Raw genomic sequence first — 22,757 nt, forward strand, 5'->3', positions numbered from 1 at the left:
TAGGCTTCGCTTAATACTAGAAGGCAACTTCATTAATTAAGAAACTATCATTGTTAAGGGGGCGCTTAACTTTCTGAAATTGACCCCAAAAAAAAACCATGTTCGTCCAACCATATGTTCCCGTAGTCCTATAATTTATCCTAGTATAACTTTCACGAGCTCTACTACTAGTGCATAAATCAAGGGAAACCTTGAAACTAGGGCATTTTGGGGAACGAAAATTTCTACTCTCTGTATAATTTATCCTTCTATAAGAAGAGCTACATAACAATTAATACTCCTTCAACGACCAAATTTCACGAGCTAGTAATAACTGCAAGTTACCAAAGCCGTAAAAACAAGAGGCTTCTAAGTTTTAAATTTCAATAAGAACAGCTAACAAAATGTACAAAAGTAGGACAAGGATGGGTCAGGAAACAACAAGAACATGGCCAGCTGTGAACTAAATGTCTCCATCTGTATATACCATTGCTTAAGCAAAAACAAACAGAAGAAAATAAACAAGAGACAGGCAAAAATGAAGACAAGTGGGTTTAGTGCATAATGTGCCACAGAGTCCATATGTAAGCATTACTGCAACGCGTGGGTATATCAATAACAGAGTTTTGTGAAATAATCCTCCTCTTCAAACAGCGAGTTGTTGTGTCTGAGGGGTAGAATCGTCCTCAGAAAAGCTGCAATGGAGCTTTAGAGATCTCCCAATGTTATTTAGAGAAGATTCAAGAAGCATCTCCCTTTGAAGATAGTTGCAGTAGGTGTTGAACGTTGTGGGCGTCACATTTAAGTGAAAGCTCAGTCCGAATAAGAAATCCACTTCTAAAAAATTCATCTCTGGTGTGCTGATTCCTCCAACTTTGGCGTAGTAGGCGTTGTTATAATACCTACGCAGGAAAAAATAACACAAAACCCTTGTAAGTTTATGAGTCGGAGTGTCTTTTTCATTTTTTAGGAGTGTGGAAGTGTTACTGCAACGCCAAGCATGGGAAGTTATACTGGCAAATGAAAAGTACTGGCAACCATACAGTTTCACCAACCGATTTGTCTTATCTGCTGTTCTTTTTCTTTTTAAATTTTTATGTACTGGATAAAAAATTCATTGGCAAGCAAGACAAAAATATAGGAGGAAAACTTATTACAGAAAATGGAATGATCCTAAGAAAAGAGTAAATTTCACAATTTTAGTGGATTATAATGCCCTTGGAATTGATGGTATTGACTCTATTGAGTTGACATCATGTGTATGTGTGTGTGTGAGATTTTAAGTGACAATTTTAGAAGGGGAGTGATAAATCGGCTCTCCAAATTGATAAATCGACTCCCCATGTGTCTTTCTCTCTCCTCTAGGTTAGAGAGAAAAAGAGGAGAGAGATAGACACACATGGGGAGTCAATTTATCTCCTCTAGGTTAGAGAGAGAAAGAGGAGAGAGATAGACACACATGGGGAGTCAATTTATCCATTTGGGGAGTCGATTTATCACTGCCCTTTTAGAAAGTGAGGTTATGTATTGGCCCCGTTCCTTCCTCGAGCTATCACCCTCTAGTGTATTTATGACTACTATTTTAGTTTACATTACACGTGGGTGGCCGGGGAAGAAAAGCAGGTGATTATATCATTTCCCTTTTAGAAATACTCTCTTTTAATGTTTTTGTGTTGTCCTATTGAGTTCAATATAATGAAGAAGTGATAAGGTGTTATTGTAAAGAAGAGGAGGCGCGCGCACATATTAACTGAAATACCTTAATCGATTATTAGGATCTCAATCATGTTATGAGCAGTGTTCTTCATGAAATTATAGACATTTGAAGGAGTATTTTGGGTATATGAAAAAATAAGGTTGTTTTCTACTAACTTCTTAGCAAAGTATCACATTAATCTTCTCTTTTCGTAAGCTAAAAGCATAGAAAAAGTAAAGAAAGAAAGTAAAATAAGTTTTTAACAGCTAATGAAAGAATTTTAATACTGATATTCACAAACCTTTGTTGTATAAGTTTCCTTATTCTCAACTTACTTCAAGCTGTCGACAGCCACTGCAAGACTTTCAAAACTAAAATGGAGTGGTGTATTTATCAAAATAAGGGTACACATATATGAGCACACTGTCGATTCGATTTTTTACAATGACCAAATTGCCCTTCCCAGACAGTTCTAGCGGAACTTGCGTGTAAGTCCGACAACTATCACATGGGCTTCGTCTTTCCTTTTTTGGCAGGATAAACTCCTCGTGAATGCTAGTCCATATCAAACCAAGTACAATTTTGTAATTTTAGGTAAAATCTGGGTTTGTTTGCATTAGTTAGATTAAGACAGAAACCCTCGACTAAAATATCTCCATGAAGATTGGCCACCTAGTTTTTTGATATTGCCACCCAGCCCTTTCATTTAAAATTCTTTTCTCTGTTCTGTAGAATTTGTACAACGAGTTATACTAATCTATATAAGAAATTTCTAAATAAAGAATGGCTACTGATATTTGCACTAAACATGTTATATCATGACATGAACCCACATTGCCTTTTATTATACAACCAACTGTCAAAAGCTATTACAAGTCCCATAAAGCTCTCGGCAGCCAATTGAAAGGGCAAAGACGAGGCAAGTTTGTGCCAATATCAAAACATGGCAAATAAGAGTATCTCTAAAATATATATTAGTATCTATAAATGCGTGGGTGGAGATGACCAAAACAAACGTCTTGTCAATACCAGTTACCTTGAATCCATCTATTAGAAGTTCCTTAAAAAACGGAAAAAAGAGAAAAGAGAAGATAGAAAGAAGGAAAAAACGATTGAAATTACTCATTGAGAGGATTCCCCAGAAAATTGAATCTAAAAACCAAATATAAAGAGGGAAAATACAGATTTAGACAGTTATTTTGTAAAGTAGAAACACAAGAACAGTAAAAGGAGAATAAAAAGCCCCCAAGCACAGAGCAAGATGCAAGAAGGTCAAGGTTTCAAGCACACTAAGCTGGAAAACAAAAAAGAAAAACAGAGCAACTGAGGGCGAAAATCTTTAAAAACTACATTCCAAAGCATCATGAAGGATTCGAAAAAGAAAAAGAAAAAGTTAGGTAGTTTTTTTATCTCTTCATGAATTTGAAATACAAAGAAGGATCCCCAGCAGAAGAATCAGAATTCAATTTAAGCTGATAAACGAAAGAAAGAAAAAGAAAGGCTACTGATATTGGCAGTACCACGTTTTGACAATTGAACTAACTCATCTTGTCCTTTATAATTTAAACATCTGTCAAAGGTTATTAAAAGTTCCCAAAAAGCTGAGTTTGTGTAATTATTAAAGCATAGCAGTTCCAATATCAACATCCAAATGAAATTGTGAAGCTTTTGAAAAATGCCATGTACCAATCATTTTATTTCAGAAGAAAACAGACCCATAAACTAAAATACCAAAAAGAAAAAAAATCAAACAAAGGAAGAAATTAAATTAATAAAATTTAAAACAAACCCTTCACTGATACTCACATATCATCCATGAATTTGGCCGCGACCATGATGCTAGTGATGAGGAGGCGATGAATGTTGAACGAATTGATGGGCAAAGAAGGATGCCTGTGCACAAATCGATCAAGATAAACATAGGAAACAACAAAGCAAGAAGGACTACAATTCGCGTATTTGAAAATCCTTTCCAAATAGCTTTGAATGGAGATTGTGGGCCGGGTTAGACCATGGAATACAGAGATCCTCTCCGGTTCGAACCCCATGTTCATGTCATTCGTTTCGGCTACCCTCTGTAGTAGAGAAGATAGGAAGGTGATAACCTTTGGGATCACATGAGAATTTTCTAGCTCTGCCATTGATGCCTTCACATAAGCTCTTGGATCTCACAAATAACGTGTAATGAAAACACTGGGTACATATATAAGGTGAAAATTACCGGTAATTACATAACAGTGGTCGTTAAAGGGGAATTAGTTTTCCCTGAAATGCCCTCCTGAACTTTCAATATTATATATTCGTCCCTCATCATTCGATTCTTTCTTATTATAAAGATCTTTTCCCTGACAAGGTAGATTCAGATTCTCGGTGTGCTACTAATCGTGTTCTTTTTTGTACTTTTCCAGGGAAATCACGCGTTCAATACTTTTCTTTTTGTTTCCAATTTCCTTTGATACGAGAAGCTCATGGAAAACCACACTAGTGTTTTTGGGAAATGATATCAGCACAACCCTGTTTTAATAATTGCAGTAGCTCACCTTGTCTTCTCTTTTTTAATTAGGATGTGAAAGCTTTTTTTGGGAGCTGTAATAATCTTTGACAGCTCTTTAAATAGTAAAAGAAAAGATGGGTTAGTGCAATTATTAAAGGGAAATGTTACTAGCACAACCATATTTTGATATTCACACAAACCCAGCTGTCTTATCTTCTTTAACTGGGCATGAGAGTTTTTCAAGAAATGCAATAACCTTTATCTTTTCCCATGTTTTTTTTATCAGCTTTTTACTCGCCACTGATATTGTCCCTACCATGTTTTGAAAATGAAACGAACTCATCTTGTCTTTTGTTATTTAAGCAGCTGTCAAAAGCTATTACAATTCCCAAAAAAGCGCTGAGCAGCCAATTAAAAAGAAAAAGACAAGGTAAGTTTGTCTCATTATGAAAAAATAAATATCAGTAGCCTTATTATTATTTTTAGAAATGTTAATTGGAAGGGGTTGTTGTGAATTGGTTACTTTGGTAGCCAACCGATTATTGTAATTTCTTTTCTTGCCGAATAAGAAAAGATTTAACAAATCTTGGTCACGCATCTCACGTTAAAGAAATTAGAGGGGTAAATTCGGAATTTCATCAAACATTAAGAATTGGATAAAGAAAAAGAATAAGACGAGACTTTACAGCATAGGGTCAATCTGTAAGAGGACCCTAACATGCTGGCAAGGTACACACGTTGTCCTCTTTACTGTCTTTGCCGGCATGCATTTGATTAAATATTTTTTATCCCCAGATTACCCCTCTTATTGTCCACCTCATTTTATTTCCATAAGGAGCGATTTCCTGTCAAAATACTGTAATTGTTGAGAGCGTATTTTCTGTGTGTATTTGGAAAGTATATTAGCCAGCAAAAGTACGAGTAGGGCCATCTCTTTTTATTAGCAACAAAGCTTGACATTAGTGCATCCTATTCCTTGATTTTTGCCATTTAACGAATGACTAGGAAGGCAGAAATTGTGATATTTTTGTGGCATGGCCCATCTGATCTTCTGGGATCTACAAAATCAATGGTTCGGATCATCAGAAAGGCTAGATTTGGCTTAAGCTTGTCATCTGATAATCAATTCTATGATTATATCTAAAAAATACAAAGGGGCCTACATTGTTGTGAGATCCAAACCATCCATTTGTTGGGTCCTGACTTTAACAGTCCCATCCTGAAAAATCATCTCCATAGGATGATCCTAACTCTCCTATCTATAGAGGGAGAATTTATACGATGGGTGGTTGTGAAAACACGTGAAGTCTTGGAAAACAGGTATGGCCCACTTTTTTTTGATGATCCAAACCGTTCATCTGTTTGGGCACAACGTAGATAGGTTGTGCCCCAAAAATCATTTCCATAGGATGATCTTAACCCTCCAATCTGTAGAAGATTTCATAAATGGTTTTTGGAAATCTCCATATTCAGATCAGTTCATATTGGAGGGTAAGGATCATCCAATGGAAATGATTTTTGAGGCACAACCTACTTATGTTGTGCCCAAACAGATGAACGGTTTGGATCATCAAAAAAAGTGGGTCATACCTGTTTTCCAAGACTTCACGTGTTTTCACGGCCACCCATCATATAAATTCTCCTTGTAAAGGTTTAAAATCGGATATTACGGCCTTGGGAAGGGATAACTTTGGTAAAATTAGAACTGCAAAAAAAGTGGGGGGGATGATTGAATATTAAGTTTTGGGTCAGAAATGTTTTTCTTGTAAATCGTGGAAAGAAAAATTTTGGGTTAGAAATGTTTTTTCCTGCAATCGAAACAGGGTATTTCTGGAAACTGCTCGTGGAAGGCAGTGCCCAGCTGTTAACGTGGTAGGATGAAATCAAGAGAATATTACACCCCCACATTTTAAGGGCCGCACCTCTCTCTATTCCTTGCCAATTTCTGCACCTCCCTCCTCATACCCCTCACATTCTGTTTTTATTATGCTGCTAATCTGGCATTAGTGCATTACCCGGTTTTGATAGTTGAACAAACTCAGCTTGTCTTTTCTTTTTAATTGCAGTGAGTGTTTTGGGTATTGTAACCTTTGACAGCTGTTTAAATAATGGAATTTGCTAGTAAATTTTGCGGAAGGCATTTTGGGTCTGACTTTTGCACGAGAGAACGATCACACAGGCTCACTTTTCAGCAGATTTTGATGAGGGGCACTCTCACTTTATTAAAAGTACGGTATGGCCCGCACTGATAGGATGATCCAAACCGTCCACTAGATGGGCCACCTAAATAGGTTGTGTCCCAAAAATTATTTCCATAGATCGGAGGGTTAGGATCAACACTCTAAAATTCGGATCGGAGGGTTAGGATCAAACTATGGAAATGATTTTTGGGGGGTTGCGGCCCATCTAGTGGACGGTTTGGATAATCCTATTAGTGCGGGCCATACCGTACGCTTAATAAAGTGAGTGCCCTCATCAAAATACGGTAGTGCTAATCAAGGTTTTAAATTTCGGTTTCGGTACCCATTTCGGACCCCACCGAAATCCGAAATTTCAGTTGAAATTTTGTAAAAAAAAATTTAAATAAAAAATGGCATTTAATTGAAAATTTGGACCGAAATTCAGAAATTTCGCTAAATTTCAAGGGAAATTTCAGTTTCGGTCCCCGTCTAAATCCGAAATTTCGGTCGAAATTTAAAAGCACGGTGCTGATAACATTTCCCTTCATTTAATGCTTGCAAAATTTTCCAGCAAATCCCTTAAATAGTAAAAGAAAAGATGAGTCAGTGCAATTATCAAAACATGATAGTACCAGTAGCCTTGTAGTACTATATATATTTTTAAAAATAAGACACACATGCCCTCAACGTGACTGAGGAGAGTGGGTCCCAGTTGTGGCGCAACGCTGTGGAAGCACGTTGCTATCGCTAATGATCTCAAGGCCGCATATTACAGTAGATTTGATGCTCCCATATGTAGTCTCCATCAATCATCATCCTATTTCATATATGTTCTTTTTGCGAAAATGATATTTTCACCCCCTTTTTGTCCTCGCCACACCGCTTCTAGTGTATTTAGGACTTCCCTTTCTACAACTCGGACAGTCCAGAATCCAACAACAACAACAACAAATTAAGAGAGGTATAAGCTACATTTTAGAGAATAATAGTGCTCCATGTACAGTGCACAATGGGTTTATAGAAGCTTAATATTTATATTAGTTAATAATGGCTCCAAAATGGCGTTAATGTCCCATTTGTAAATAAGATTAACTTTAAATAATATTATTTACAAAATAATGACCAATTCTTTTGGTATTCAAAGATGCCCTAATTTCTCACAAATCTAGAGCTGAATAAACTGATCTTTAATATCACAAGGTTATTCAAGGTTTAGATATGTCCAAATCGGGACCCGCCACATGGTCAGTGCCTTTTGTTTGTGTGGTAGAGCTCGCTTACCACCAATGCACATGCTTGGTGGGTCCCTGCCTCGGAAATACACCAAAATGCTAATCTCAGTCATTTTGGAACTTATACAACTAGCCATTCAAACATTAAGGGCCGTTTCAATATGCAGATTTTAGAATCTAGGTTTTAGTTTGAAAACAGTGAAAGAGAGGGTTCACGATTAAGCTCTTCTATGCTGTCCGGACAATATTGTTTCTTGGATTTTAAGTATGAAATCTAGGTTTTAGAGATCTCTCCCGCATCCTGATATTTTTAAAACCTGGAAACATGGGATGATCTGTTACTCTCTCGCAAACGGAAAGAAGGGCGAGAAATCAGAAAACGACGGCCGGTATGTTTCTTCTCTTATCTCTCATTTACAATTTTGAAGAAATTCCGTATTCTAAAATCTGCGTATCCAAACGGGGCCCCTACGAGTTTTTTTTTTTTTTTTTTTGGGGGGGGGGGGTGGGAGAGGAGAGAAAGGCTTATGGCCCATAAGAACCAACCCAAGAGTCTAAGAATCCTAGTAAACTTGGTTTTCTAGACCATATGGAATTTGTTTCAATTCAAAGAAATTTTTTTCTTGGGAATTTTTCTTTCTTTCAACAATTTAGAGGACAATGATATAATTGTGGTTAATTTAGAGGGATGTTATCATAAATTGCAGGTCCCTCTAATTAAAAATTGAATAGCGTGGGTTTAATTTGTCTTTTTTCGGGTGAAAGAAAGGTAGGAAATTTTAGAACTATTTTTCCTTTCCAAACTTTTCCAGCAAAAGAATATCAAAGACATCCATAGTTCTGGTTAACAACTATTTCAGTCTCTTCATCCCTAATCCTCTCATCTCCTTTCTATGTTCAAGACCAAGCCATTCAAATTTGAACCCACCTTATCTAGACTAAGCAGAATTGAAGCAATATATGATGTAATGTTTAAAACCAGGAAAATGCTTACAAGAAAGTCACTCTAACACTCCTACCTAACAGATACTTATTGGGCCTCACTTTGCCTCGTTTATGTGTTCAGATCCATTGATCCAAACTGCAATGCCATGTGGATCGCCTAATGATGTTCTACAACATCAATGATCTTATCTCACATGCATGCCGCCATATGCTCCCTACTAAGACCCAAAATTGGCTTTCACTATTGATCGTGAAACTGACTTTCTACCTAGTCTTCTCTATAAACAAAGACTGAAAACTCTGCAATTCGCTGCTTAATTGGCCCCCTAAGGCCCATACCATGTCGGGTATCATTTGTGTAGCCCATGGTTTGAACTTTGAAGTTGGGCCTAGCTTTATTAGCACAACAAAACTTTTGATATTTTAACCCTCAAGATGGAGCCGGGCTTCTATTCCACTACTTGTTAGAAATTAACTGTTCTAAATCATGTGTGGGTCATGATCCAAAAACTCAGGCCGAGTCACTAAAGATTCGATAAACAAATCTAGAGCCGTTCTATGGCATCTCGATTTTCCATTGACTCGGCCTGAGTTTCAAGTCGATGCGTCTAGTTTTAGTGCCACCGTTTATCTTTAATGAGAGGAAGAGAGAATTAGTCCCAAAACCAATACTTTCAATAAAAAATTACAAATACATGGTCTATGGTTTCTAATAGATCAAACTACGGCATACTCTACACAGGTGATTCGAGATCACTACTACCCACCAGCGAAGCTAACTCACTGGCCTCGAAAGCCCCTTCATTCATGACATCATTGGCCACACTTAAAATCGCATGAACAAGGATGATGGGCACTCCGATGGCCAGTGACACGAGAAGGTGAACCACGGCATGTGTGAGGACCAGCTCAACCACAACTATGACCCCAAGCAAGGCTAGGATCATTCTTCGATCGATGGCCTTATATGATACCACTGAATGATGTATAGCGCTCGTTAACAATTGGTAGAGGTACGCCACCACAGTGATCGCCACCAAAAAGATCAACGACTCATGACGTCTCGGTATGAGACTAACAAAGAGTATTAACCACACGATGAGAGTGTAATACTCTCGCAAGTAAGCCAAATTCCTTAGGCACGCACCACGGCAACCTTTGGGGTTGGTGGTATGCCGAAGACCCATGTGAAACCGAACTCGCTCGATGCCTTACGATTCGAGGTGGGGTGGTCTGGCTCGGCCGGTTCGATGGAAGCGAAACTTGACATGGTAGATGGCCTAAGAATGGCCCCATAAGAAGCCATATTGGATGTGAAACTTGTGTCGTTCTGTAAGAATATTGGGTGTGTAAGTGTGTAACTATGTATATATAGTAGAAATAGCAAATGAGTGGAGGAAGTTGTGTGGGAAATTGCCTAAGTTTTAGAAGTTGACGGGAAGAAATTGAAGAAGACATGATAGGAACGGAGAGTCGTTGGCTGCATCAAGGTCGGTTGGATTTATTTGGTCTTAACTTTGACGTTTGGACATATTTCAAGTTAGAATTGGCCTATTAGCTTGCTTTAGACCGGTCTAAGATTTTCCGTGTGCGAAACTGCTAATGACTTGATTTTAGGGACTCTTTGGATGCGACCAAAATTAGTCCTTATTTGAAAATATAATTGTTTCTAGGCAGTTTCGTAAAATAGAATGTTTCAAACAATTCTAAAAAAATTTGAAGAAAGAAGCTTGCTCCTGGAAGAAAGTCGTAACACTTGAAAAAATTCAAGCAATTCTCAAAATTTTGAATTGTGGGAGATCAGCCACACATGGCGCGAAGGAAACAGAGCAGCTAATTTCCTCTCACAAGAAGACTGTCCCTGCAGAGGGGACCCAATTGATCTTCATTATATTCCTTGTGATCATGTTCAAATTATAATTGAGGACTCATGGGAGTCCTCTATGATCGGTTGTAATCTGCTTTCTTTTTTTAATAAATTCTGGTTGGGTCTGCCAAACCCCTCATTACCCATAAAAAAAAATGCAATGTTTCTTTTTTTTTACTAGTTGCCGTTTTGCCAATATTTACCTCGTACGGTAGTAGCGTATGTAGTCAACACGGAGGAGACAAGCCTTGGATTTACTTGGAACTTACCTTGTAGAATAGTGGTAAGTAGTGTTTGGTTGTCAAACTCGTAGTGTAGGGCGTGGTGTCATCCCCAACAGAGAGCTATGGAAGAGAGAGAGAGAGAGAGAGAGAGAGAGAGAGAGAGAGAGATTTTGCTTGGATTCACAAGAAATCCAATCAAACAACTAATTTTTTGCTTGGATTATTTAGGAGGCCGGAGACAGATGACATGTCACCAGACAGAGACATCCTTGGTAGTCTCTAGGGATTTCATTCGTTTTTTATGATATGATGCCAGAATTATTTTGGTTCTTGGGACTTTTGTGGAACAAAAAACTTCCTGGGAGATTGGTGGGAAAACAAACTCCTGAAAGTATCCCGGTAAAATAAAAATCCATGTTTGGTTGACCGGACTATGGTGGGAAAAAAAATCCCGGTAAAAGTTCCGTTTGGTGGCACGTTTGGTTGCTTGAACTGTTGGGAAGAAAAAAGTTTTTCTTTTGATTATTTTGGTTCGTGGGATTTTTTTTTCCAGCTTTGGGTTTCGTGCGAGGTTATTTTGGTTTGTGGGATTCTTTTTTGCCCACTATATAACTAGCAACCAAACGTGGGTTTCCTGTGGAAATTCCACAAAAGTCCCAAGAACCAAAAAAATTCTGGCATCCAAACGGAGAAGAGCCCGAGAAGAGCCAGCTCATAGCTGACCCTCTTTGGATTAACAAAAAAACATTTTGATGGACATATTTTTCTTGGGAAATATTTTCTTTCCACGATTTAGAAGGAAATGATATGATTTTGGTTCTTTCAAAGGGATATCACCGTAAATTGAAGCTCCATATAAATGGAAAAAAAAAAAAAGATTACTAAATAGGGTTAGTTCAAGTTATTGGAAATTTTAGAAATATTTTTCCTTTCCAAACTTTTCCAAAAAAGAAAAAAAAAATTCTTGCAATCCAGCAATTTAGAGAAATTTTCCAAAATCTCCCTAGACCCAACCTCTGAATCTAACGAGCAAGAGATTCAATTTTGCAGAATTTAATACATAAACAATTAATTAAAAGATTTAAGTGAATCTTCCAAAAAAAATAATAATAATTATATGTTTAGAGAGTTAATCTAACATCTATCGCCACTAATCTAACATCTATCAATGTTTTGTTTTTAAATCTCAGCCTTCCATTAATTGTGAAAGGTTAATTTTGATGCACCGGAGCTCCGGCCTAGCAGCTCCGTTGCATTCTATTTTGTTTTCAATGGCCCGAAAATCATGCAAATCAGAACAAATTAATCTTCAATTAAATTTCTTTTTCGCAGAAACGGGTTTGAGAATCAAGAAGTCTAAGGATGCTAGATGACATTAGATAAGTTTCAGTACTAAAATTCTTGAACTTGATGAATATTTGAAGGTTCTGTGATACACAAAAACAAACCCATCCTGCCTCCATGACCCCCCTGCATTCTATTTTGTTTCACTTTGTATAGAAACATTTGCTTATTCAACACAAGAAAAAAAAAAAAAAAAAGGGCCTCAAGCACATTTCATGATATGAAATAGTAAAAGAAAAGGAGCGATGATAAATTCGCACCCCTTTAAACGTCAAAAGGCGCTAAAGTCTGCCACATAATTCACGTTAAATGGGTGCGAATTTATCATCGCCCAAAGAAAATCTCAGTTTATTTGCAAGGCAGCAACTGATAATACATGGATTCTCAACTCCCTCTCGATGTAGATTAGATACAATATAACTTGTGTCATCCTATACAAAAACCAGTAAAATTCAACCCCTAAGATGCGAGTCCAACACAGGTCAGCATAAATCCACAATAAAAACACAGTAAGATATGAGAAAGTTGCACGCCCGTGAGGTGAACGCTCATGTCACAAACAACTCATTTACATAGACATGGATTTGGCATGCATATAAGTAGATAATAGACCAAAGTCATCAGCTTCATAGAACAGAAACCTACAATGTTTCGAGCGTAGCATTGTGGAAGACAATCATGTCATGGGATAACAAGATGTGGGTATAACATGCTACTATTGCTGGGCTGTTGGCTAGTTAAACTCGACGATGGATGGTTGGACAGAGTCTCTTCTTTACCAACGGATCGATTCTCTTCCACGGAATTGCTTGGGGGAGTTTTCTGTTTCCAAGGATGGCAGTGTAAAAGCTCAGCCTGTGGGAATGATGCATTGGAAGGAACATCAAACAACAAATCTTGATCAGAACTTGTGTCGGTGAATTGCAAAGAATCCAGCATGATGGAGCTTGTGTCTGGTGCGAAGGCAAACAGGCTTCTTGGACTAAGGCAAGACACTTCGTTGTCCATTTCCTTGGTATCATACGTTGTTCTTATTCCCACATTACTAGAATTCAGCTCGGGCGCTTTCATATAAGGAAGATTCGTGCTCCCGTACCTTTGTACTCTTTTGGGGCTTCTCATCATGCCTTTTGGCTCTGTAACTTACAAAATATTCATGAAAATCAGCTAACACTATATTTTGACAAAGCAAAATGAAAGAAAAAGGAAAAAAGAAAGAAAGAAGCTGTGTGTTTTATGTTCTAAAAATGAAAATCATTTATTCCGTTTCTCAAAAAAAAAAAAAAATCATGCAAGAAAGAGTCACATGCAAAAGGCATATCCGCAACTTCCATCAACTTATCTGTATATCATAAAACTAGAACTTGACTAACCTGGAAAGTTCTGATTTTGCCCGTCACGAGGTTTCTTGGCTGGTTTCAAGTTACCAGACCCATGGAAACTGTGTCCTATTGCAACTCTACTTCCTCTAATTTGTTTATGTTTTACATCCTAAAGGATATGATAAAAAAACTGTTAGAAGTTGGACCAAGTTGTAATTCCATTCCAAGAAATCTAATCCGATTTAGCTAAATGCAGTTAAAGTAGATAGCTTCAATATTTTAACATCTAAACTTCTGGAATACAGAAAAAATGGGTGATCAGTTCAGACCTTGAGCCGATTATACTGTTCTACCCATTTGGATTTTGTCAAATTGAGTAATGCAAGCCTCTTTAAAGTCAGACACTCTTCGGATTTTACTCCAGAAAAAGAGAGATCAAAGATGCCCTCCAAAAGTAGTTGCTGAAAAGAACATGAGGCCTCGAGAAATTGAGGACTGTCAAACATGCTTTTAAGGCTGCACATAAGACAAAGGGACATTATATTTTAGATAGATTATTGACACAGAAAACAAATTCATAGTTAAGAGGAAATCATGCTACTTATTCTTTAAAACAGAAACCATTAACTTAATCACAAAGAAGATGCATAGCAACCTGTCGGGAAATTTGGTAGTATCGATAGAAGGTAGATATTTCATTAACTGCTGTTGTTCTTCATTTGTCAGACGTCTCATGAACTCCTCAAAGCTAATGACATCCTACTCCAACATGGACTGCAACCATGTGAGTTTTTTGGAATACCAGCAATGACAAAAAACAAATAAACATGCCCTCTCGAATATCACTTAACAGATAATAAAATCATGAATGAACTAATTAGATTCGAACAAAGTTTTCCAGAAAAAAAAAACTCCTCATATGCCATCAAACAAAAAAAATTAATATAAATGAGATCTTACTCTCAAATCAGTGCATGTTAGGGGTGAATTGCTATTTCGCAGCAAATGAAACTTGTCATGGGAAAACTTGTCCCTGTGAATCACAAACAGATATTTTAAGCCACAGAAATCAATGTACTAACACTTCATACAGAGAAACTAAGTGGTCCTTCCAATAAAGAGGAAAGCCTCCTTCCAATAAAGAGGAAAGCCAAATGTAATATATTGTGATCAAAGATGCGATTAAAGAAAGACGGGCTCAATTGCAATTAACTTCTGAATTTTTCGTGCAAATGCAATTTATTTTTAACTGAAATTAATAATTTCGAAAGCACCTTTTGGTACTCTCTTGTGCCCCTTGTCCTGAAAGTTTCTTAACCTTTTCATTGCAACCATTTGGAAGATGCATCCCCTTGCTTTCCGTAAGAACAGGAAGGGATGCTGACCCTGAATAAGCTCCATTCAAGATATGTGTCTTGTTGTCTACGGGAAGGGAGCTTGCCTCCGATTCCTCCTCTCGGGCGGCTGAATTTGGATGCCTAATGAGTACCCCTCCATGGCCTATCTCAACAGAGACCATCGGAGTTTCACTTTCAAAAAGCAAGTCTTCTTCTGAAGATCCTGAAAGGTAAGACAACTGTTGCTCATGTAAAATGCAATATAGATCTTTCGTGAGCTTCTCGACAGAAGATGGCTTTGAGCGACTAACGCATGTCCTCTTCTTTGAAGGCACAAGTGAGTCCCAGACATTTGATTGTGCTGAACCTGAATAAAATTGAAATAAATAAACATAGTTTTAATGTAAAATTCAAATAAATTTGGAGGCAATTAATGCAGAATTAAAATGCAATGATATATTCTATAAGGAGGAGCACCACATTCTGAACAGTCTTTAAGTTTTGTAAGTCATAATGCATCACCTATGAAATGTCGGCTATTGATTGGTGGAGAGGAAGTATCTACCCCTACAAATCAAACCCATGTTTGGAATAGTCCTCAAATCTAATGCCTAGGAAACCTTTTCAATTAAGGAAAGGAGAAGTTTCAGGACAATCATTCAGCTAAGTTAGCCAGACCAATGTCATAAGGACAATAAGAACAGGCTATTTTTCAGAAAATTGACACGGTGGAGACATGTTGACACGGTTCTAGATAGAATGTGGTGTTAGAAATAAGTAGCATTTTATGGATTTCCTTGAATGTGGTGTTAGAAGTAAGTTGCATTTTATGCATTTTCTTTTATTTTTCATATCCTGGATAGAATATGTTGTCTTTCTGTTGGGTACTTTATATAGGGTCATTCATGCGAATGTTTAGCCAATGTGGTTGTATAAATTGTTAATGTAAACAGCAAGACCGTCAGGTGTAGTGCTTTTTCTCTCAGCTGAGGAATACAATGGCCATTTTGGTTAATATAACAGATGAAAAAAAACCCTTCCATTACTTCTTCAATTTTTATTTTATATTTTTTTAATGCAAAGCTATGTTGCATCAATACGGCGAATGTTGGAATCCAACACAGATATCAAGTGTCAGATTCGGCAAATCTCAAAAAGAAAGATTCATCGATTTGTCAAAATATTTTAATCAATTCTCAATTTTTTTTTTGCATAATAATATGGTTATAACAAGTAATATATTGAAAAGTTAAATAGATAAAGTACATATAATAGGTTGACTCATTTGGCTTAGCAGAGCTAATGAAAAAATTGACCGCGTCAATCATTGATTTGCCCAAGTTGATTCCTATCTATGTTGGGGGAGTTCTCATCTCCCAGTTTTTAAACACTGTTATTGTCATTTGCAAAAATACAGGGTCCTCCCAAAAGAAAACAAACATAGAACCAAAGAGATTTCATAACAAGACAATGGTAGAATCTCAACAAAGAGAGGTAATTTGAAAGACAGATTATAACACCTCTATGCTGATTGTGAAATAAACCCCTATCTTGTCATTAGGTTAGGAAAAAATATGAAAAGACTGAATCTTACATATCACATTGCTAACACCAATTCAACCCATTCCAAAGCGATCATGTTTAAATTTCAGTCATTAACAGGATACCTTAATTTCAGAAAGATTTTTTGTACATAACAGCACTGAATTAGATGATATATTAAACAAACTCTAATCGTTCATAGGATTTGGTCAATACCAAGATAACTCCATCATGGCCTTTTCAACATGAAACATTGACTTGAACAATAAAACTATCAGGAAAATCAAACAAAAGAAACTAGATGAGGTGATGTAAGATTCATGCTTCAATTGAATTGAGAACGAGTCAAATTACTTGGATCTGTACTGCCAAAATGGGCACAGCTCTCAGAGTACGATATTGCTGATCCAGAGCTAGATCTATTGCTTGTATCCTCATCCAAAACTTTTTTGAAATTTTGGTCGCAAACTGGTGCTTCACCTTCAACTTCTACATTATCATTGCATGGCTTTCTTTTGTACAATTTCTGCTCTTTGGTCTTGATGGATATGCTTCTTACTTTGGGAACTTGGTAGAGCTCCGATTCGAGAAAGTCTGCACGGGCATGTAGTGGGATGTAGTTCGTAAGACTGCCTTTTGTTCTCCATCTAGATCCACATGCATTGCACAAAACTGGCTTTTCTGGCGGTCCATTCCGCCAAAGAGGAGTACCTGTTGCATTACTTATTTTCAGCAACCAACCCATTACACGGAAATCCTGAAACATACTACAAAATGTAAAATGCAACACACATAGAAGAGAAGGATAAAAGGCTCAAGCTTGTCATTTATCACATTTCGTCAGCTCAAAAGTTTGAGTTCCGCAATGACATCACATATGTTTGTAATATCAATCTCAAATGAGAGGGGATTCCATGCTTACATAGCCATAGGTAGCTATTCTGGTTTAATTGATACATTTATCAGAAGCTGGTGTATCTTGATTTCAATTTCAAGTAGTAACTCCATAAAAGTAGAAATTTCTTCAGCAACAAAACTGCAACTGAACATTACAAACTTTGAAAGTAATCATGAAGGCAATGGATGAAATTTGACTACGAGAGGCATTAAATTCCGACATAGGATTAGCTTACATTTACTGCTTAGTTGTCATTTAAATGTAAAGTAGATATTTAGATAGTTGTGAGTGAGGTCCAAAGAGGCCCCAGTTAATAAGTAGCCAGATCCCTAAGATTGCCCCCGACAAGCATGGAACTCCATACTTCATTAGTGAAAACATAGGGGAGGTTAATTGGAATTAATAACTTGTCCAGATCGATGAACCCCTAGAACCTGAGATTGGCTTTCAGGTGAACTGAAAGGTTGGCCTATGCGACATGAGTTGTGAGCCAATTCTTGGATTTTAGTTGTTGACTTGTTTCTTTACCTTAAAGATTTAAAAATTAGTTGAAAAGGGGACATTCTCACCCGTGTCCCACAATTATAAAACTAGCAGTAAAGGAAAATGGATGGGTAGTTAACACAAATTATCCAAAAGATAATCATTTTTACATACTCAGCCATGAAGACAGCAAAGGGAGATGTATCATTGTCTTGAGTGCTCAAAATTATACTCTTATAGTCTAAATTTTAACAGATGTTTGACTTCAGAAAGAAAAATGGAGCAGCCCTCAGTCCTAAAATGTGAGGACTGTATAACAACAGGATGTCGTTAATGACCAACACTTCACGCTAAAGTTACAAGGAGTTAAAATCTTGATTTAGTATTGAATGGCATGCACATAGTACGCTAGCCTCAGGGGAATATATAGTAAAGGAAGTAGGCAGAAACTAGTAAAGAGACAAGAATTGTGTGTAACATGAAGGATGAGTCAACGACATCCAATGAAGTGGAAGGTATAAACGACAGAGACTCTAAAAATATGTAGAGCTTTGAGTTGTGAGTGAAATTTAAAGTGAACGGGGTTGGAGATACAAATGTAACAGCTACTGGGGAAACACCGAAGCGCATCTCAAGGAAGAAGTGAGCGACGAAGATGATGCAGCCCCATCAGTCAAAGATGGCTAGTGGACCAAATTAGAAGCTATGGGATGTTTAAGGACTTTCTTATCAGAGTTTCAACTAGATTAGGAAATGATTAGAAGTCGCAGAATTAGAAAGTTACATTAGGTGAAAGTTGTCCTTTATATTTTGGTCTGAAATAGAGCTTGTACACATAGTTTGGTCTACTGGTGATTTAAGAGGATCGTTTAATTTTTTTGAGTGCTCTTGCTATGATACCTAGATCAGATATGGATACAGACAAGGGAATGAAGAATTGGAGATACACTATTTTCCAAAATCTAGGTCATGGATAAGGACATGTGCATCCATCTCAAGAGGTAGGATGCAAATATGCATAAGTAAAATATCATAAGAGCGAAGAGGTTTGTATGTGTCCAATGCCAAATATTCCGTCTCTCAATCCCATTTGAAGGATTTGAATTTTTGCTTTGTACAAGTGAGTGGTAATTCTTGAATGCATGAATATTTTGGATTTGTGACACATGACATGGGTCCTAGTTTGGATTTGAGGCATCAAAAAAGCCTAAAGATTTGGATGTTACAATGTGAGATGTATCAAAGTCAGTAAGGGAGCACATGTGCATGGGATGAAAATAAGAGATGATAAAAGAATGAAAAATAGGATTTGCTTCAGCTTCTCAGAAAAGAAATCAAAGTGCTCAGAAGACCAATAAGAAAGGAGGTAAGCAACCAATATCAAGTAGCCTACTATGAGTGCCCAACAAGATGTTCCGACCAATAATGCTTCTAATTACGTAGAGATGTCATGAAGTTGTGCGAGTAGCCGAGTGAGGATGGTTGTTATAAAACTAAAGCTAAAATGGAAATCAAGTTTACTAATGAACTGATTGGTCAAACATATCTTCAATATAAACATTTCCTGGACACAATATGGTCACAACTTCTGGTCTTGCTGCCAGGCTGATTTAAGATACTATTAGAAATAGAAATCTAAGTCTGCTTGAAACATGATCCCGTGGACCACAACACTGCAACATGTATTCACATTACTGAAATCACAACATTCATATTGGACTTTCCAACTTTCCGTCAGTCATTTGAGACTAATCTTTGGTATTAAGAAGCATCTGTTTCAGCCCTCCATGGAAATCCAACAAGATAAAAAAAACACAAGACAATTTCTAGATGCAGCATACACATCTTCAGAGCTAATTGTGGATTTGTGATTGCCTTCCCTGTTGTAATGATGGGGGATTAAAATGAAACCACCCTTGATTCATACTGTGTATGTTATCCACAAATAACAGTCCTAGTGACCTCTCTTGACCAATGACAACTCCCACATAAGAGTGGCCATTTCTTTCAGTACTAAACTAGTAGATTTTTGTGCATTAGCCTACTATCACAGGATCCGTTGTTGCTGTTGCGATGGTTATACTTTAGCTCCATGAGCAGAATCAAGTGAGCACCAAATGAGAGAGAACATTATTTAAGAGGATGCTTGCAACTAATTTAACAAAAATGGCATATTTAACTTGAAAAATAGATAGAACAATTCAAAGCCAGATTGACCTTTGTTGGAAACTTGGCATAGGAACCTGAGAAAATGATTTAGGATAAACAATCAAGAGCAAATGCTATAAAGTTCCTAAGCAATTGAATATGAAATTGGAAGGAACAATGGCTGTGAATATGAAATTGGAAGGAACAATGGCTGAGTATTACAACTGTCCCGACCCCATGAAACTTACAAGGATTTCTGACATGGGTATACCTTCAGTATAACTGAAACATAAGTTTTGTTCTTGAAGAAGCACAGAAAAGTAAGAAGATAAAAAAAAAAAATTTTAAAAAAAAAAAGGAAAAGGAGAAAGGCAATGACTTTTCTGGGGCTGTCAATTATCATGCTACAAAAAGACTTCAGGAATGTATGCAAATCAAAACATGACTTTGTAGGAACACAGTATACGGCAAATAAATAAGTAGAACTCAATGAAATCAAGGAAAATACAAGGTCCCTCTATAATCTTTCCAGCCGTAAGTAGTCCACAAATAAATTCATAAGTAGGAACTCAAAAAAAAAAAAAAAAAAAAAAATGAAACATAGAAACAGGTAATTTTTTCCCCTTGGTTCCTTGTTCAATTAATTCATTAATCATGACACAAACCAGGGAATTGTGAATCTTGTTCTAGATAGTACTGATTAATTTTAACACATAATAAATGCTCTGATACAGAAAAAATAAATAAATAAGTAAAAGGAAAGGAAGGTAACACCCCAAGTATTCATACCATTCAAAAAAATAAAAATAAAAGCCCAAGTATTCATTAATGAAAAATGAATGAAGACTCACTTGTAACTCCACAGTGATAGCAAGGACCTTGCTTTCCCATGCCTCCTTAATCTTCAATACAACTTAGGCAAGAGAGAGAGAGAGAGAGAGAGAGAGAGAGAGAGAGAGAGATGGAAAAAACCAGTAACTTGTTGATAGAAATTTGATTAAAAAAATCAGAGCAATAAGTTTATTTTATAGAACAACTTTTAAGCAATATTATGGGCTAGGGAAAGATTCTCTGTAAACCCAGATAGAGTTATAGAATTTTAAGCCCCAAAACCCAAAAAGACCTTATATCCTAGTCTCAAAAAAAATCACAGAAAATAGCATAATCAACCAAATATTTACAGATTGAAATAGGTTTTATGCTGAGTTATGAAGAATCCAATGAAAGAGAAAAAAACCCTTCAAGGAATCAAATTATTGGTGGGGGAAATGAAGGTGAAATTGAAGTGCTTTTGTTTGTCCTTTGGCATATAGAGTAGCATATGTTCAACTTTCATTTGTTCCTATGAAATTAAAATTTATATCCTTTCAATCTCTTTACTATTAAAATGAATACATATAGTTTTTTAAATGCGAGACAAAGAAGGGTAGAGGAATATTATTACTTATCTCTTGTTGACCCTCGACTTTTCTTATCGTGACAATTTTCAAAACTCAAAAAGGAAAAATAAATAAAAAAATAAAAAATAAGCCCAGAGAACAGAAAAAGAAGAAAGAAACAAGAGCCGTTGCTTTTCTCTTCCTTTTATGCAAGAAGCCAACACTCTTAAACATAAAAAAGGAAGAGAGGAAAAACACAAACTAAAAAGCCTTTCTTTTGTCATCTCTTTCTCGCTCTCTCTCTTATTTTTCTTCTACTTGTTTTTTTTTTAGATGTGTATGTGTGTGTGACTATTCGGTTCTTGTTGGAGAAAGAGAACTGTAATTAACTACCATGTTTTAATAATTGCACAGACTCAGCTTGTCTTTTCTTTTTTAAACAGTGTCAAAGCATGTTGCATTTCCCAAAAAAGCTCTCTCTAACCGATTTAAAAAGAAAAGACAAGATGAGTTTGTGCAATTATTAAAACATGGTAGTGCCATTAGCATTAGCGAACGTGATAAAAAGAAAGTCACTGCCCCTTCTTGAAAGAAATTTTTGGACCCACTTCTACATCTTTTATGTGATCCAATCCGTTGATCCGAGCAGAAACCATAGGCTCGGCTAAATTTGATCAAGAACGTATTTATTTGGATGATCTAGTCCATTGTCTCATGATTTTACACAAGATCAACGGTCGGGATTTACCCCTATATATTCAAATATTGTCTTTGACCATTGATCCTAAACTGTGTAGAAAGTCACTTTTATGATCAATTTACCGGAGAGAGACATGTAAAAGGCTTTGTTCCTCAGCCTGGAGGTGAGAGGTTCAATCCCAGCTTACCAACCACAAAAAAAAGGTCACTTTTACAGTCAATGGTAAAAATCATTTTCTGAGTCCTAAATTTTACCGTAGGGTGACGTGTATGTGAAATCAAGACCGTTGATCTTGTATAGCATCATGAGACAAACACATATGGTCTTGGTCCCATCCAGAAAGTACAATACATTGCATGTGTAAGATAAATGACTAAAAATCAACGGTTTAGCTTTTCTTGGTTGATCATTACAGGGAAGTGATATTGGTCCTTTTTTTACTTGGGACAGCCTCCTCTAGTGTACTTACGACTACTCTCTTACACTAGAGGGGGCTGTCCCAAATAAACAAATGTGGCGAATATATTCATTATATGAGGCCTTATGGATCAAACGAATCGAATCAAGGAAAAAGGCAGAAGTGGGACAAAATGTGCCAATTTTAGGAAGGAGCGTAACAGTGACTTTCTTTTAGGATTTTACTAAAGAAAGTACAATATCTTGCCAGAAATTGGATTTTTTCTGTTTATATATTTTCTTGAAAAGCAAATCTTACCTAGTCAGACTAAATTGTGGGCCCATGCCAATTCATTACTGCTTCCGTGCTTCGCTCTCGTCGACCCGTTCTCTCTTTGCCTTTAATTAAAGGGCGCGGATATTTCCCCCCCGCCTCGCCTCTCGACGGCCAGCTAACGTTCTCTCTCTCTCTCTCTCTCTCTCTCTCTCTCTCTCAACAGGAACAGTTGTTGGGCCCAACAGAGACCGTTGATGGAATGGTGGGCCCATCTTTGAACAATGTAGGCCCCGCCCACACCACACCATAGCATA

General features: G+C 36.9%; 2 protein-coding genes across 3 annotated transcripts; both read right to left on the reverse strand.

Moving 5' to 3' along the window:
* Window positions 1-438: 438 nt before the first annotated feature.
* On the reverse strand, window positions 439-3,864 carry CYCP4;1 (cyclin p4;1). Its single transcript, XM_077379053.1, has 2 exons — window positions 3,482-3,864; window positions 439-881 (listed from the first exon to the last, which is right to left on the reverse strand). Exons 1-2 carry the CDS (start codon window positions 3,814-3,816, stop codon window positions 626-628), a joined length of 591 nt encoding a protein of 196 aa, XP_077235168.1. The 5' UTR covers window positions 3,817-3,864; the 3' UTR covers window positions 439-625.
* An 8,476-nt stretch (window positions 3,865-12,340) lies between these two features.
* On the reverse strand, window positions 12,341-21,354 carry LOC143877174 (GATA transcription factor 26-like). 2 transcript variants are annotated; one of them, XM_077379054.1, is made up of 8 exons: window positions 20,543-21,354; window positions 16,517-16,873; window positions 14,558-14,987; window positions 14,244-14,316; window positions 13,939-14,042; window positions 13,613-13,799; window positions 13,335-13,452; window positions 12,341-13,103 (listed from the first exon to the last, which is right to left on the reverse strand). In XM_077379054.1, the coding sequence occupies exons 1-8, from the start codon at window positions 20,580-20,582 to the stop codon at window positions 12,643-12,645; spliced, it is 1,770 nt and encodes a 589-aa protein (XP_077235169.1). In that variant the 5' UTR covers window positions 20,583-21,354; the 3' UTR covers window positions 12,341-12,642. The 2 variants fall into 2 exon arrangements, with proteins under 2 accessions (XP_077235169.1, XP_077235170.1); XM_077379055.1 differs by having other exon boundaries at window positions 12,341-13,097; window positions 20,543-21,347.
* Between the last annotated feature and the right edge of the window lie 1,403 nt (window positions 21,355-22,757).

This window comes from Tasmannia lanceolata, unplaced genomic scaffold (genome assembly GCF_043159265.1).
Source record: "Tasmannia lanceolata isolate RefF3 unplaced genomic scaffold, GAP_Taslan_0.1 ptg000005l, whole genome shotgun sequence".
Lineage (NCBI taxonomy): Eukaryota > Viridiplantae > Streptophyta > Magnoliopsida > Canellales > Winteraceae > Tasmannia > Tasmannia lanceolata.

Coding starts and splice junctions, on each gene's coding strand:
- LOC143877174 (XM_077379054.1), bottom strand. CDS start 20,582: ATGGGAAAGCAAGGTCCTTGCTATCACTGTGGAGTTACAA. Junction 16,874..20,542: donor CTATCACTGTGGAGTTACAA/GTGAGTCTTCAT, acceptor GTAATGCAACAG/GTACTCCTCTTTGGCGGAAT. Junction 13,104..13,334: donor GCAAAATCAGAACTTTCCAG/GTTAGTCAAGTT, acceptor ATATTTTGTAAG/TTACAGAGCCAAAAGGCATG.